Genomic DNA, 12404 nt, shown 5'->3' with positions numbered 1-12404 from the left:
ACTGGTATAAAACAAACTTAAAAAAAAAAAAATCAGGAATCACATATTTTTTGAAGCAGTTCACTACAAGCTATTCAGCAATAAGACAACAAAAATAAACCGTGTCTTTTTTTCATTCCTGAAACCACTTGCATTGCATGCATGTTGGACTCGGATAAAGAAAGGTCAATAATGCTGGCATCTTTTATGGTCTTGTCCATTTACTAAGTCTCTTGTACTCAATATTGCTTGTTCTGCTGTGATTAAGTAAATGCACTATGTACGTGCGCTGAATGACGAACACCTGAGCTAGCCAAAGAAGCATTTATTTTATAGGGCTCACCTCTGTGCATGTCAAACGATACATTGAATTGGCTTAAAGGAACAGTTCTGTTTAAAAAAAAAAAAGTACAAATTTTGTTTATTTGAGATTACTGGAGAACTGAGTATGGTTTGAGAGAAGCTTGTGGCATGCAGGTTGCATGATGCCAGACTGGTGGCTATGCGCTTTCCTTGTGCGTATCTAAAGCCGTAAACTTTAAAAGGACACCAAATACACCTTGACTTAGAAATCACATTTGGTCTAAGGGTTAATCGTGTTTGCACATTTTCTCCCTGCTGAACTATTCCATTAAGAGCTTCAATGTTAGTGTTTGAACATGCACGGCAGTCCTGCTGTCCACTAAATGTCAAATTTTGTGGGAACATTCACTCTAATATATTTATAGTAACTACGGAACTGGATAGATAGTGAGCGACAGCAATCTGGTGCAATACGAGAGCAGTCAGGTCTAAACATTTTGACATGGCTCGCGACACATGACAGTGTTCACAGCTTGATCTTGCAGGTCATGTTATTTGTGCTCTGGGTTGGCAATATTATTGAACTCCTTCACTACAATTCCCTGGCTGGGCTGGGAATCTCCAGATCGAATCACAACACCCTCTGCGTTAATATGATCAGCTAAGAGCTACGCACTTTACTAAAGCTGGATACGTGGAGCAAAATGTTACCATCACTCATCTTCAACAGTCACATGGTTTGCTCCCTTTTGTGCACTGATGATTGCCTGGTTCCTTCTCCCAGGCTTGACATATCTTGAATATCTTCAGGGCTAATAGATGGTGCTGTTTGATTATGTGCTACAAGCAAATGGACGTCACTCTCTTCATTCCTCTTCTCTGAGCCAGACAGGAAGCAAGGACAGGCTCGAGCTTTGGTGCCTGTGGCGTTCGGTTAAGAGCTGAATATGTAGCGGCCATTGCTCCCTTTAATAAACAACACATAAGAGCAGAACTCATTTTGTTGGTCTGATTTATTGCAATATTTTCATATGGATGAAACCCCCTCTCTTATATATTATGCAGTGTTTCAGAAAACCAGGTGGTGGCAATATTGCACCTTTGAGTACTGCAAAAAGACACAGTCCATACTCCCAGTGACACACAGATCTAAATAGATATTTACACGATACAGATACATCATCTCCATGTGAATGCTAGAACATAAAACGGGATTGTTACCTTGACCAGGTGTACATCTTGTCGAGTGAGCTGACTTAGAGATAACTGCTCTTGGTTTACTATCCAGGGGTGACGGAGGACGAGAGGGGCGGTGAGCCGCTGATGCGGGTCCACATGCAACATTTTAGTCACGATGTCCTGCAACCAAGGAATAAGATAAGATTACATCATTTTTTTTGGAAAATAAGATTAATATTAGAAAAGACTATTTATTTGACCTGAGAAAACGAGGAAATAAAAGCATTAAAAAAAAATACTAGGAATATGTAAGAGAGTACTTTTAGTGTATATGACCTCCGAGAGAATTCCAAAGCACGTGACCAGCTTGTGTACGTTAATTTATTAATGTGTAGATTCATTTATTAATAATTCTGTTAATAATTTGTGTATGCACACACACACTATATACTGTATATATTTATTCTATCTACATTCACTGGAAATGAGCAATCACGCAATCCTATTGGCTCCTCTACTACTAGGCTATCAGCTCATATACCGTGAGGAGAGAAAAACAAAATGGCGGAGCGTGTTGCTCAGCCAACCGAGGACGAAATAAAAACTGCTCGAAAACAAAAACCCAAAAAAATAAAAAAAGGCAACAAAATATTTGTATGTAGTGGAAGTTCATTATGTCTATCTATTATAGATATTTTAAGTTCGTTTCTTAGACAAGGATTTTTTAAACTTGTTACCTTGTTAACAGTTTCGGCGAGAATCTTCCGCCTTCTTCAGAAACCGTCTGTTTCTGTTTACTGTTTCTGAAGAAGGCGGAAGATTCTTGCCGAAACTGTTAACAAGGTAACAAGTTTAAAAAATCCTTGTCTAAGAAACGAACTTAAAATATCTATAGCAACAAAATATTGAATAAAAGTATCTGATGGTAAGAATATATTTAAAACATTTTTTTTCAAGAATTATTATCACATTTTTCACAAATTGCTTTGGTCATTCCGCCGGATTGTTTACATTCTGAGCAGAAATTATTTTGTCGGACGTTTTGTCTAAAGTTTTTGTTGATCAAATTTGCAAAAAAAATAAAAATGCTCCATTTCTCAAAATCCAGTGAATGTGGATCGAATAAAACAGTTATTCCACTCACTCAATCTTGTCGTACATGGCTTACAGCCAACAAAATAATCGTCGCTATGCGCCTCGTCGGCTATCAGCTCATGTATGACACGATTTCGTGGAATAACATATACGCACACACACACACACACACACACACATATATATATATATATATATATATATATATATATATATATATATATATATATATATTACAGGTAGTCGTCGACTTACGACTGCGTTTGGTTACGACTGACTGGTCGTAAACCAATCTGGTCGTAAGTCGGCCTATGTTAAATGAACGTAAGTATATTGTGATGTGTAATGATATTGTAATCATCTTAAAGTCTTATTTTATCAACATTTTCTTATTTCATTACCTTGGCTCATTATTTGGTTTAAGTCAAACACTGCATACTACACTGTGTACAGTACAATTCGTTTAATATGTGCAAAACCAAAAAAAATGAAATACAGGTGTGAAAAATAGAAAATATTTTAGTTTGAAACACACCAAAATACAAATGTAAAATATAGCAAAATACAAAATTTAGTGACCGCTGGCATCACTGGTGCTTGGCTGTGGGTCGTCTATGTCATCATCAGCTGTTGCAGCGCTCAGGCTGGCGGGAGCATTTGCTCGTTTCATAAACCAGGAGCTGGGGCGGAAACTGTATGACGGAGTGCACGAGGGAGCGCGAGAGAGACTGCGCATGTGCCTGGAGCTGGGGCGGAAAATGTTGTACACGGTGAGAGGTGCTGCCGGGAGCTGGGGCGGAAACTGTCGTACGCTCAGCTAGCTCAGCTGGGAAACACTTGCCAGTCATAATCAGACGGTCGTAAAGTCGATTGGTCATAAGTCGGCGACTACCTGTGTATATATATATATATATATATATATATATATATATATATATACACACACACACATTTTATCTCATCTCATCTCCTCTAGCCACTTTATCCTGTTCTACAGGGTCGCAGGCAAGCTGGAGCCTATCCCAGCTGACTACGGGTGAAAGGCGGGGTACACCCTGGACAAGTCGCCAGGTCATCACAGGGCTGACACATAGACACAGACTACCATTCACACTCACATTCACACCTACGCTCAATTTAGAGTCACCAGTTAACCTAACCTGCATGTCTTTGGACTGTGGGGGAAACCGGAGCACCCGGAGGAAACCCACACGGACACGGGGAGAACATGCAAACTCCACACAGAAAGGCCCTCGCCGGCCACGGGGCTCGAACCCGGACCTTCTTGCTGTGAGGCGACAGCGCTAACCACTACACCACCATGCCGCCCCACACATTTTTTATATATATATATATCTCATCTCATCTCATTATCTCTAGCCGCTTTATCCTTCTACAGGGTCGCAGGCAAGCTGGAGCCTATCCCAGCTGACTACAGGCGAAAGGCGGGGTTCACCCTGGACAAGTCGCCAGGTCATCACAGGGCCGACACATAGACACAGACAACCATTCACACTCACATTCACACCTACGGTCAATTTAGAGTCACCAGTTAACCTAACCTGCATGTCTTTGGACTGTGGGGGAAACCGGAGCACCCGGAGGAAACCCACGCGGACACGGGGAGAACATGCAAACTCCACACAGAAAGGCCCTCGCCGGCCCCGGGGCTCGAACCCAGGACCTTCTTGCTGTGAGGCGACAGCGCTAACCACTACACCACCGTGCCGCCCATATATATATATATATATATATACACACACACACACACACACACACACATATTTGGCAATTAGCAAACAGCAATAACTGTTACCAGCTGTTCTAACCTTAGCTGCATCAGACACCATGTCCCAGTTGCCCCCAGAGAGGGTGTATTTGCCACTGCCGATTCGAGCCAAGATTTCCTCTGGGGTATCATCAGGTCCACTGGCGAAGGGCGTGAGTCTGTTGGAAGAGAGTGTGTGAAAGGAAAAAAAAATTCAAAAGTACATTTGAGCCTTTTGGGCTGAAAAGAAAAAAAAATTAAAAATGGGTGAGGAAGTGCTTTTTTTGTTGGAAGCCCAATTTCTAAGCACTATTTTTAGATGGCCAGGTTAAATGTGTTAAAATGCACCTTTTCAGATGCCCTGATTACACGGAGCTTTTAAAACTCAACAAATAGATAGGAGCGTTAAATTGCTTGAGGACGGCTCGATTCTCCACAGCAGTGGCTGAATTGACCTGGGCTTACGCAGTAATCTTTTCAACCCTGCTCCATAAATGAGTCCTTTCATGAGCAGTGTTTGTATGCGTGATTTGAACTGCGATTTTTATTTGCTTGTACTGCAGGAAGCCGGGTCAGTGCGGAACTTTAGATGAAGTGGTGACAGGTGTCGGACAGACGGTGCTGAATCACTCCCACAAGGACAAGCTGTCAGCTTCACGGAACAGATTTGAACCTAGCTGTGGTATGCTCCTGGAAGGAGCAGAGAGTGAAATTGTGTAGCTGTTCCAGACTTCATCACAATAAAACCTGTCTGCTGAAATCAATATAAACAGTCACGGAATAATGTATGTATATTCGAAAGTCATCATCTCTTAAAAACTGGAACTGTATTTAGTTTTGAATTGGTTGGATTATCTGGTTTATCTGAGACTCCGCTCAAACAGGCAACACAAATCAGATTTTTCACCATGTCTTAACTTTTGGTTTTCTCATTTGGCGCATGACCATGCGCACCAAATGACAAGACCACGTCTTGATGTCGAACAACAGCATGAAAGGAGGCCTGTACACGGGTCTGGAGCAACGCAATGACTGCGCAAGCAGTTTCTTAAACCGTGCTAAAGTCATTCGAAACAATGACCTGACATGGTCCTTATGTAAAATATAATCCCCAGTGAAAATTCCATGGTCGGTAGCTGTCATTACTATAGCAACCAACGTGGAGATGCAAGCACATGCAACTACAGTCTGAAGAAATAACGCTGATCTGAACACTTGTCAAGTCCAACGCAGAGACTAAAAATGGATTTTAGAAATAAAGCAGATTTGACCTGCTTTGGGGAACTGAGCTGAGTCATAGTGTTAAAGGTCCTGTTTTTGCCTTTTAGTGTTTCTACAAAGTAATACACTTAGAACCGTGGCTCAATTTATATAGAGATCCATCAATGAGGAAATAAATTGGGAAACAGGGGACTTAAAAGGTTATGTACATGCTACAAGCTTTCGTGGATTTACCGTATGTGTTCATAAGCACATTCAGGGAGAAATTAGATTGAGACCGTGTGTGTGTGTGTGTCCGTTACCCACCCTGCGAGCATGGTGTACAGTAAGATTCCCAGACTCCAGATGTCACAAGCAGCATCGTATCCCTGCTTCTTCAGAACCTGCCACACAGACCCACGTCCTCAGTCATCTCACAGCAAGGTTTTGGCATAACAGGATTTACTATATTCATTACCAGAATGGTTCTGCTGTCAATCCATTTGACTGAACCAAGCAACAGGAACCTGATCTTGACTAGAGACATTATTAAATATTTTACAGTGGCATTCAGACTGACTGTTTAACTTTCTGCTTTTTGGATTTTAGCATTTATATGCAAGAGTGCTCTGAGAGCACAATATATCCCCAATGGCAACTATACCTATGCTATAAGTGCTTAATACACCCGTATGAAATTGTCAAAGTACAAATTTGGTAATCAAGGGCCATAACTCTTAAAATGCGACTGAATTGAATGAAATTTCAATATGCGTAATATATAGATTTAGGCACTGCCTAAAAGCAGAGCTCCCATCTGTTTCTGGGTTGTAGAATTTTCTTATATCATTGCCAGCTTTTTTTGTTTTATTTCTTTACCGCTAACACTGGCCACTAGGCGGTGCGTATGACTGACAATTACTAACACTGGCCACTAGGCGGAATTTTCTTACATCAGTGAAAATTTAAAATCTCATCTCATTATCTGTAGCCGCTTTATCCTGTTCTACAGGGTCGCAGGCAAGCTGGAGCCTATCCCAGCTGACTATGGGCGAAAGGCGGGGTACACCCTGGACAAGTCGCCAGGTCATCACAGGGCTGACACATAGACACAGACAACCATTCACACTCACATTCACACCTACGGTCAATTTAGAGTCACCAAAATTTAAAATGAAATTGTTAAGTTATAATTTTGTTAATCAAGGGCCGCAACTCTGATAAAATGTGACTGAATTTAACAAAATTACAATATGCATATTACCGACATATATCAATGCCTTGTCAAGTTTCATGAAATTCCTCCACAAATTGTGAGAGGAGTAGATTTCAGAAGGTGAGTACCCTTTCCTGGGAAGGACATCGCCACGACAATCTCCCTTCGGGCCTTTGTGTGTGTGTACACACACACACATACACATCACACATCCATACATACACACACTTTATATATATATATATATATATATATATATATATATATATATATATATATATATATATACACACACACATACACATACACACACACACACACACACACTAAATTTCTTTAAAAAAAACACGAGGGGATGTAACTGAAAAGAAATGCATGTTTCAAAATGAATAGAATCTGTTTTCTTAGCAGATATAGACACAAGTAGGATGCACACTGTTTTTTTTTTAACAAGGAGGAAGAAAGAAAGAAAGAAAGAAAGAAAGAAAGAAAGAAAGAAAGAAAGAAAGAAAGAAAGAAAGAAAGAAAGAAAGAAAGAAAGAAAGAAAGAAAGAAGACCCACCCCATGTAGACCACATCCACATCAGATTCAAATCCGATATCACCATTCTGTTACACCCAATGTCTGTATACACATGAGGATGACTTTATAGTCGTGAGGCCAAAATATCTGAGGCTCTCTATAGAGGTCTTTCACTGACCTCACAGGTTTTTGCTTTTCACACAGCATCTGCCATATTGCTGGGCAAACAAAGAAAAAGCCGTGGCAGTTAATAATGAAAATTGAGACGACTGCAGTCAGTACAATCTCTCTGAAACAATAAAATATATCCCAGCAGATTGCATTACATCCAAAAGCTGAAACATGCAGGTATCACAGATCCATAATTTACCCACAAAATGTATTTATTTATTATTTATTCCGCACACTGCTCTCTCTCTCTGTGTGCGTGTGCGTGTTTACTGCTTCAGATGGGTTCAGTGTAGAGGAGGAATTTCGCTGTGTTTGAATGTACATGTGACAAAAATAAAGGCTTCTTCTTCTTCTTAATTTACCCACAAATGTATTTATTCCACTTGAAAAGAAGTGTTCAGCAAACCAGCTACCAGATTTGGGACACTGCGATACCTGAACTATTTAGTATTAGGGACTTCTAAATACACTGTTAATGCTAAAGGCTTACAAAAGTACAGATGCCGACCAATATTTCGAGACAGGTTTCGTGCTGGAATGTTATGGGAAATTCCCAATAAAGAAAAAGACCTTATTATGACAAAGGTAAGCTCAAACATGGACTTCTAATAGTAATAAACAAGCCAGGGCCTACGTAGATCATATTTTATGGTTTTTAGCCTCGTCTACATTATCAGTACGTAACAAATATGCTGCTAGTCGAGCCAAGCATTAGCTCTAATAACAAATATCTTGTCTAAAGCCCATATCCAGATACACATTTTACCATTGCACAGAGCTTTCACACTAACCTGATATAAAATGTTCTCCACACACATGGGAATGTTTTGTTGGCATCCAGTCTTCCTGTTTAACTGCACTTTGCCATTTTTCTCCTCTTTCTGGGTTCGCCGGGAAGCGGTGAAAAGTTAAACCAGGCTTATCTCCACGTCTGTTATTACATCCAAAAGCACTACAGGTCTCTGGAATTGTTCTAGATGGAACTTCTACAAGTTTATCTGTAGATATTTACTGAATCGGGCTTAGTCACTCGTGTACACTTGTGCCGGTTGTTGTCCAACACAAAGCTAGCCTGGTAACATGGCCATATAAGCAAATCCACAATTATGATGACGTCATGTGAAAGTCCTCCACTGGCTGGCTGTGGTACATTTTTTAACCCCGCCCATTCCCATATTGGTGAATGGAACAGAAGGCATTCCGTTTCATGTTACACGACATTCCCACAAATTATTTTTAGGACTAGTGTTCTGTCACTTTTACTGATACCTCCACCAATATTTTTCCTTGTCATAAATGTGTTTTCTAGGAGTTATTTGGTGATAAATAAAAGGGCATGGTTGATTTCTGTAGCGGACCCATATCCTACTCATGTTCTACTGTAAACTACTGTAACAGACCCTCAGCAGGAGCGCTTTGCAGTTTGTTAAGTGAGTATGCTGCTCATTTTGAGGTCGAAGCTAGCTCATTGTATGACTGATGTTATAACTAGCAAACCAATGTAAGGAAACAATTGATGGCAGAAACCAAAAGTAGTTAACATCTAGCTTACTTTTAGAATAATTTATTGATTTCATGGAAGGACTTTGGTAAGGTTAGTCAGTCACTCCTTTTGAAACCAACTGCACTGGGGAAAAAAAGGTTGTGTTGAATGTAAATGTTGAAGAAGAAGCCTTTATTTATCACATGCACACTCAAGCACAGTGGAATTCCTCCTCTGCATTTAACCCATCTGAAGCAGTGAGCACACACACATACCCAGAGCAGTGAGCAGCTATGCTACAGTACCCAGGGGGCAGTTGGGGGTTAGGTGCCTTGCTCAAGGGCACTTCAGCCATGATAGAGAGGGAGGGGAAAGTGCTGTTCATCCACTCAACTCCCCTCACATTTTTCCAGTCCTAAGAATTGAACTGGCAACCCTTTGGGCCCAAGGTTGTCTCTCTAACCTTCAGGTCATGGCTGCCCCCATTTGACTGCTGTTTATCAGTACATTTTCAGTATGTACCTTACAGTGGTGCTTGAAAGTTTGTGAACCCTTTAGAATTTTCTATATTTGTGCATAAATGTGATCTAAAACATCATCAGATTTTCACACAAGTCCTAAAAGTAGATAAAGAGAACCCAGTTAAATAAATGAGACAAAAATATTATACTTGGTCATTTATTTATTGAGGAAAATGATCCAATATTACATATCTGTGAGTAGCAAAAGTATGTGAACCTCTAGGATTAGCAGTTAATTTGAAGGTGAAATGAGAGTCAGGTGTTTTCAATCAGTGGGATGACAATTAGGTGTAAGTGGGCACCCAGTTCTATTTAAAGAACAGGTATCTATCAAAGTCTAATCTTCACAACACATGTTTATGGAAGTGTATCATGGCATAAACAAAGGAGATTTCTGAGGACCTCAGAAAAAGCGTTGTTGATGCTCATCAGGCTGGAAAAGGTTACAAAACCACCTCTAAAAGAGTTTGGACTCCACCAATCCACAGTCAGACAGATTGTGTACAAATGGAGGAAATTTAAGACCATTGTTACCCTCCCCAGGAGTGGTCGACCAACAAAGATCACTCCAAGAGCAAGGCATGTAATAGTTGGCGAGTTCACAAAGGACCCCAGGGTAACTTCTAAGCAACTGAAGGCCTCTCTCACATTGGCTAATGTTAATGTTCATGAGTCTACCATCAGGAGAACACTGAACAACAATGGTGTGCATGGCAGGGTTGCAAGGAGAAAGCCACTGCTCTCCAAAAAGAACATTGCTGCTCATCTGCAGTTTGCTAAAGATCACGTGGACAAGCCAGAAGGCTATTAGAGAAATGTTTTGTTGACAGACGAGACCAAAATAGAACTTTTTGGCTTAAATGAAAAGCGTTATGTTTGGAGAAAGGAAAACCCTGCATTCCAGCATAAGAACCTTTTCCCATCTGTGAAACATGGTGTGGTAGTATCATGGTTTGGGCCTGTTTTGCTGCATCTGGGCCAGAACAGCTTGCTATCATTGATGGAACAATGAATTCTGAATTATACCAGCGAATTCTAAAGGAAAATGTCAGGACATCTGTCCATGAACTGAATCTCAAGAGAAGGTGGGTCATGCAGCAAGACAACGACCTGAAGCACACAAGTCGTTCTACCAAAGAATGGCTAAAGAAGAATAAAGTGAATGTTTTGGAATGGCCAAGTCAAAGTCCTGACCTTAATCCAATCAAAATGATGTGGAAGGACCTGAAGCGAGCAGTTCACGTGAGGAAACCCACCAACATTCCAGAGCTGAAGCTGTTCTGTATGGAGGAATGGGCTAAAATTCCTCCAAGCTGATGTGCAGGACTGATCAACAGTTACCGGAAATGTTTAGATGCAGTTATTGCTGCACAAGGGGGTCACACCAGATACTGAAAGCAAAGGTTCACGTACTTTTGCCACTCACAGATATGTAATATTGGATCATTTTCCTCAATAAATAAATGACCAAGTATAATATTTTTGCCTCGTTTGTTTAATTGGGTTCTCTTTATCTACTTTTAGGACTTATGTGAAAATATGATGACGTTTTAGGTCATATTTATGCAGAAATATAGAAAATTCTAAAGGGTTCACAAACTTTCAAGCACCACTGTATATTAGCTACTTATATTTACATTACATTACATTAAATAGAATGGTGCACAACGAACAACTTTGTCATAACTAATGCATGGTTTCATGATCATCCCAAGAGGAAATGGACATAGAAGAGCCCATGTGATAGACAACGCATTCAATTAGATAGATTATAATATATAGATTTAGGCACTGCCTAAAAGTGGAGCTCCCATCTGTTTCTGGGTTGTAGAATTTTCTTATATCATAGCCAGTCTCTTTTGTTTTATTTCTTTACTGGCTAGCACTGGCCACTAGGCGGTGTGTATGACTGGTAATTACTAACACTGGCTACTAGGCGGTGTGTATGACTGGTAATTACTAACACTGGCTACTAGGTGGTGTGTCTCATCTCATCTCATTATCTGTAGCCGCTTTATCCTGTTCTACAGGGTCGCAGGCAAGCTGGAGCCTATCCCAGCTGACTATGGGCGAAAGGCGGGGTACACCCTGGACAAGTCGCCAGGTCATCACAGGGCTGACACATAGACACAGACAACCATTCACACTCACATTCACACCTACGCTCAATTTAGTCACCAGTTAACCTAACCTGCATGTCTTTGGACTGTGGGGGAAACCGGAGCACCCGGAGGAAACCCACGCGGACACGGGGAGAACATGCAAACTCCGCACAGAAAGGCCCTCGCCAGCCACGGGGCTCGAACCCGGACCTTCTTGCTGTGAGGCGACAGCGCTAACCACTACATAGGTGGTGTGTATGACTGGTAATTACTAACACTGGCTACTAGGCGGTGTGTATGACTGGTAATTACGAACACTGGCTGCTAGGTGGTGTGTGTGACTGGTAATTACTAGCACTGACCACTAGGCGGTGTGTATGGTGGTACACGTACACGGACAAACCACAAAAAATCGACTCGATGGGTTTACCATTTTTTCTTAGGTATGGTGCTCCGCTGGGAGCTCCGCTATAATGATACAAATCACGCTTTTGGAATTCAATCCTGTTTGCCAAATCCATGCCAGGAGCAGACTGTGGGAGTGATCATATCCCTGTATTATGCAAAATGAACTTGAACCCGAAAGCCATAAGAAAAGCAAAGATAACACCAAGGTATCAATTGGATTTGCTAAAATCAAATGCTGAGCTAAGAGAACAGTTCTTGGTTTCAGTGAAAAATAAATTTGAAATTCTAGCAGCAGTTACCACCTCAGAGGAAAAATGGCAAAATCTGAAACAAAGTATCACAGAGGCTATGAAAGAGGACATCCCATCATCAACAAAGAAAGAACATTAAAAAATGGACGACTCAAGAAATCATAGACCTTATGCATAGGAGACATGCATTGAAGAAAGAACCAAA

General features: G+C 40.8%; 1 protein-coding gene across 2 annotated transcripts in view; it reads right to left on the bottom strand.

Annotated features, from left to right (window-relative positions):
- Positions 1-1122: 1122 nt before the first annotated feature.
- rps6ka2 (ribosomal protein S6 kinase, polypeptide 2) overlaps positions 1123-12404 on the bottom strand; it is a 101403-nt gene continuing 90121 nt past the window's right edge. For both annotated transcript variants that reach the window (XM_060924626.1, XM_060924628.1), the window contains 4 exons: positions 5852-5928; positions 4386-4503; positions 1504-1641; positions 1123-1248 (listed from right to left, as the gene is read on the bottom strand). In XM_060924626.1, coding sequence (XP_060780609.1) covers positions 1123-1248; positions 1504-1641; positions 4386-4503; positions 5852-5928 — 459 coding nt within the window. The remainder of the gene's footprint in view (positions 1249-1503; positions 1642-4385; positions 4504-5851; positions 5929-12404) is intronic.

This window comes from Neoarius graeffei, chromosome 7 (assembly GCF_027579695.1).
Source record: "Neoarius graeffei isolate fNeoGra1 chromosome 7, fNeoGra1.pri, whole genome shotgun sequence".
NCBI lineage: Eukaryota > Metazoa > Chordata > Actinopteri > Siluriformes > Ariidae > Neoarius > Neoarius graeffei.
Note: the sequence above shows the minus strand (reverse complement) of the source record. Positions and strands in the feature narration are given on the sequence as shown.